At 37.0% G+C, this 4,098-nt stretch overlaps 1 protein-coding gene across 1 annotated transcript; it reads right to left on the bottom strand.

Annotated features, from left to right (window-relative positions):
- Positions 1 to 404: 404 nt before the first annotated feature.
- On the bottom strand, positions 405 to 3,864 carry LOC114309540 (receptor-like protein 6). The gene is made up of 2 exons (XM_028255287.2): positions 812 to 3,864; positions 405 to 708 (listed from the first exon to the last, which is right to left on the bottom strand). Exon 1 carries the CDS (start codon positions 3,787 to 3,789, stop codon positions 856 to 858), a length of 2,934 nt encoding a protein of 977 aa, XP_028111088.2. The 5' UTR covers positions 3,790 to 3,864; the 3' UTR covers positions 405 to 708; positions 812 to 855.
- Positions 3,865 to 4,098: the final 234 nt, after the last annotated feature.

Raw genomic sequence — 4,098 nt, forward strand, 5'->3', positions numbered from 1 at the left:
ACCAAACTATCACAACTGAAAAAAGTAAACCCCACTGTTGATTTTATTTCTATGATTCTTTTCTTGCTTATGAACAACATTTCCAATCAATACTTTCAGAATCGCCATTTTCCTATTGTAATTAATCACAAAATTCTCACTTCTCTCAATAGAAACAAGTGCTAGACAATATCTCCAATGTGATCCCTTAGTCGCCATTGAATTAAGAATGTTTTTACCTCCCAACAAGGAAACTTGGCTACATTTTAAAAAGGAGTAACACATCATGATTTTCAATGCAAATTCTCTATCAAGTAGCCAACAATTTTGTCATTCAAAAATGATTAAGAATGAAACAAGGGGAATGGTTTGAGTTGTAACTTTTAAGATTGCATTTTAAAGTTAAAAAACTCAGCAAGGCCAAGTTTGACTGAAATCCGATTTAAAAGAAGCTATATAAAAAAATTACAAATCTTTAAAGGTTGCTACAAGATGCGATAAAAGAAACAAGAAAGAGTCACGATATGCAACTCTTATTTAACTCATGCTTTAAGAAAACTAAACAACTTTACAAAGCTTTAGAACTCAATACAACAACAAGGGTAAAATCTTTTGAAGTGATCCTGTATAGCTGCTATCCAGATGCACATGGACTCAAATCCAACAGCTACATGAGACACCCCTTCAAGTGGACACCATTGCTTTATTGTGCTACTTAATGGAACAGATCTAGTTTTGAAATAAAAACATTAACAACTCAATAATAGCATATACATAAAAACCATAAAAGATAATTCAACAAAGTAATGCTTCAACGATAAATTTTACTTACCTAAATGACGCCATTTGTTTTTGCTTTTTTCTTCCTTTACTGCATCAGTGGGCACTCTTCTTGAACCTTTTCACCTTCTTATATTGTTTTCCTTCAGCAATTTTCATCAGGCATTCTGGACTTCGAGTTACAAACATAAGATATCCCATAACCATTCCAAATACAAAGCCGCATCCATACCCCATCACAACAACTTTCCAGCTAAATTCGCCCTCCCAAACTGAATTTTCATCATGTTGGAGTGTTGGTGAAGGTGGCAATGGTTGTTGTCCCTCACATATCTTTGATAAGGGGAATCCACATAAGGCCAAGTTCCCAGTGTATGAACCAATCCCAAATGTATTAAATTGGCTCCCTTGAGGAATTCGTCCCACTAGTTGGTTGTCTGAAAGATTTAATACCTCAAGAAACGTTAGACTTGCCAGTTGCTGCGGAATCTCCCCAACAAGCTTGTTTGAGGAAAGGTCCAATGATTCAAGGTTTTTCAAATTTCCAAGTGAAGTTGGAATGTGGCCTTCGAGGTTGTTACGGGATAAGTTAAGACCCCGAAGTGAATTAAGCCACCCAATGGATTTTGGAATCTCTCCTTGGAATTTATTTCTTGAAAAATCAATGATTGATAAGACTATTAAGATTCTTGATAATTCAATCTCTTGTCCTTTAATCATCACCACCACAGAATCTTGATAATAGCTATCACCCATGTATTTCAATTTCATTTCATGTTCATCAACATTGATCATAGCTCCAAATTGTTTGATATAATTTGTTGGCAAAAGGCCAGTGAACTCATTACAAGATATGTCAATAATTCTCAACTTAGGAAAAGGATGTTTGCCTTTGGTCTTGGAGGTGCCTATGTGACCATGAAACCTATTAAACCTCAAGACAAGAACCTGCAATTCTATAAGAGTTTCCAACCAGTGGGGGAATGTATCATTTATCTTGTTTTTTCCAAGATCTAGAACTTCCAAGTATTCACAATTGAGCAAAGATCGTGGAACTTGTCCTTCAATTTGGTTGCCATTCAAGTTTAGATTCCTTAGCAAATTGCCTTTGGTAAATGTTGCAGTAAAGGTGCCAGAAAAGTTATTGATTCCTAAATTCAACACCGAGAGACTATTGCTCAAGTTTCCCAAACATTGTGGAATCAAACCACTCAAACTGTTATTAGACAGATCAAGAACTTGAAGTGAACTTAGACCGCAAATCAATGGAGGGATTGCTCCGGTCAATTTATTGTTTGAGATAGAGAGAAAATATGTGGTGTTAGGTGGAACAGGGAGTGATCCTTGGAGTAAGTTGGAGTGTAGGTCAATAAACTGTAGATTCTTCCACGGAAGACACTCTAAACTTGTAAGGAAATTATGAGAAAGATTTAAACTAATCAATGAATCTTTCCCCACATTGAATAACCATTTTGGAACTTCACCTTGAATTTTGTTGTTTGAAAGGTCTAGTGAATACAAATTGGCTTGTTCTCTCAAGAAGTTTGGAAATTCGCTCAAGTTGCAAGAAGCTAATCCTATAGTGTCAAAGTTGGTCAAGGTAGAGTTGACACCGTTGTTGATGCTCAATGAGAGACCATTATATGAGAGATCAAGATAGGTCAGATTTTTAAGCTTTAGAAGCTTATCTAGATCCACTACACCACTTAGGTTATTTGATGAAAGCTCTAATCTCGTTAGGTTCTGGAGTTCATAAACTGATCCTGGAATTGGTCCCTGTAGCTTATTGTAACTCAAATCTATACCTTCCAGTGAAGGTAGAGCAAACAACGAAGATGGTATAGTCCCATTGAGTGAGTTATCATACAATTGGACAGCAGTTAGCTTTGAAAGCCCAGTTATACACGAAGGAATGGGACCAGTTAGCTGATTAGAATAAAGGTACAAGAAAGTAAGTTGGCTCATGTTGCCAAGGGAATCCGGTATTTGTCCGTTAAAATTGTTTCTGGAAAGATCCAAGAAAGGAAGCTTTGCAAGGTTTGAAATTGATGAGGGGATTTGACCGCTGAATTTGTTAGACCAGAAGCCTAAATCATTGATTTGTGTAAGGTTCCCAAAAGAGGCAGGAATGGACCCCGAAAAGTTATTGCTAATGAGGTACAATCTATTCAAGGCTTTAAGATTGCTGATTGATTCAGGCAATTGGCCAGAAAAACTTGTGAATGAGACATCAAGAGACTGAAAGGAACTAGTCACATTGAAGTTTGGAAGTTTACCTGTGAGTTCTGAATTTCCATGTACATCGAGGTTTCGTAGGTTTGGAAAGTGAAAAATGTTTTCTAAGAATTTCCCACGCAGTTCACAAGCACAAAGACTGAGAGATGTCAAAGAAGATAGATTTAGCAAAGCATAAGGTAAAGGTGAAGAGATATTCAACCCATCAAGGCGTAGTTCTCTTAATTGGGTTAGGTTTTGAAGAAGCATATTGAAAGTGTGTTGTTCAAGTCTCCCTTGATTTAAATTATAACTAAAGTGAGAGAGGTCAAGGGAAATCAATTTGGAAAGATGGGAGATTGTTGAAGGAATTTGTCCTGCAAAATTAGTGTCAGAGAGGTTGAGATGGGTCAAACTCGCAAACGAGCCAAACTCGGATGGAATTCTAGACAAACTGAAGTCATTGAAGGCAAGATTGAGGCTTTGGAGGTGAGGAAGGTGAAAGAGGGTGCTGTTGGCTTGGATAGTGCCCTGAAGTTGGCTGCAACTAAGGTCAAGTCCAATCACATGACCATTCGACCAGTCGCATGTGACCCCCTCCCACGAGCAACAATCAATACTCTCATTCCAGAACACCATTTTGGGATGAGAGCCACAATAGAAAAAGGCATCAGAAGTTATGGGAAATGTTCTTTTAAATTGGAGAAGTGAAAATCTTTGGTCCTTAAGGCAGGTATGGCGTGCACAAGTAGAAGAAAAAGAAGAAGACAAGAGAAATAGCAGAAGAAATTGATGAAAAAACATAAGCCAACTCATTTTGTTTTCTTATAGGTAGGAGGATTCAAAGAGATATGAAAAGGAGAGTAAGAAGGATAGTAGTTTGATGATGGTGAAGGAATAAATGTATTACTCATTCTTATACGCACTGTTAAGTCTTTCTATGGTGGTGGTGGTCAAGCACCGCAACTATGTAATTTTAATTCCCATGGGAAATTATGACTTCCAAGTTCGCAACAGTGATTCTTTGTCTTTAATTCCCATGGGAAATTATGTTGATAGTCCTTACATTTTGCCTATTGTCTCATTTTAGTGCCAGTAATTTCAATTAATCCTATTTTGAATTAT

This window comes from Camellia sinensis, chromosome 7, assembly GCF_055761805.1.
Source record: "Camellia sinensis isolate YWXY chromosome 7, ASM5576180v1, whole genome shotgun sequence".
Taxonomy (NCBI): Eukaryota; Viridiplantae; Streptophyta; class Magnoliopsida; order Ericales; family Theaceae; genus Camellia; species Camellia sinensis.

What these genes read in the sequence shown, in the direction of transcription:
- LOC114309540 (XM_028255287.2), bottom strand. Translation starts at nt 3,789, where the DNA reads ATGAGTTGGCTTATGTTTTTTCATCAATTTCTTCTGCTATTTCTCTTG.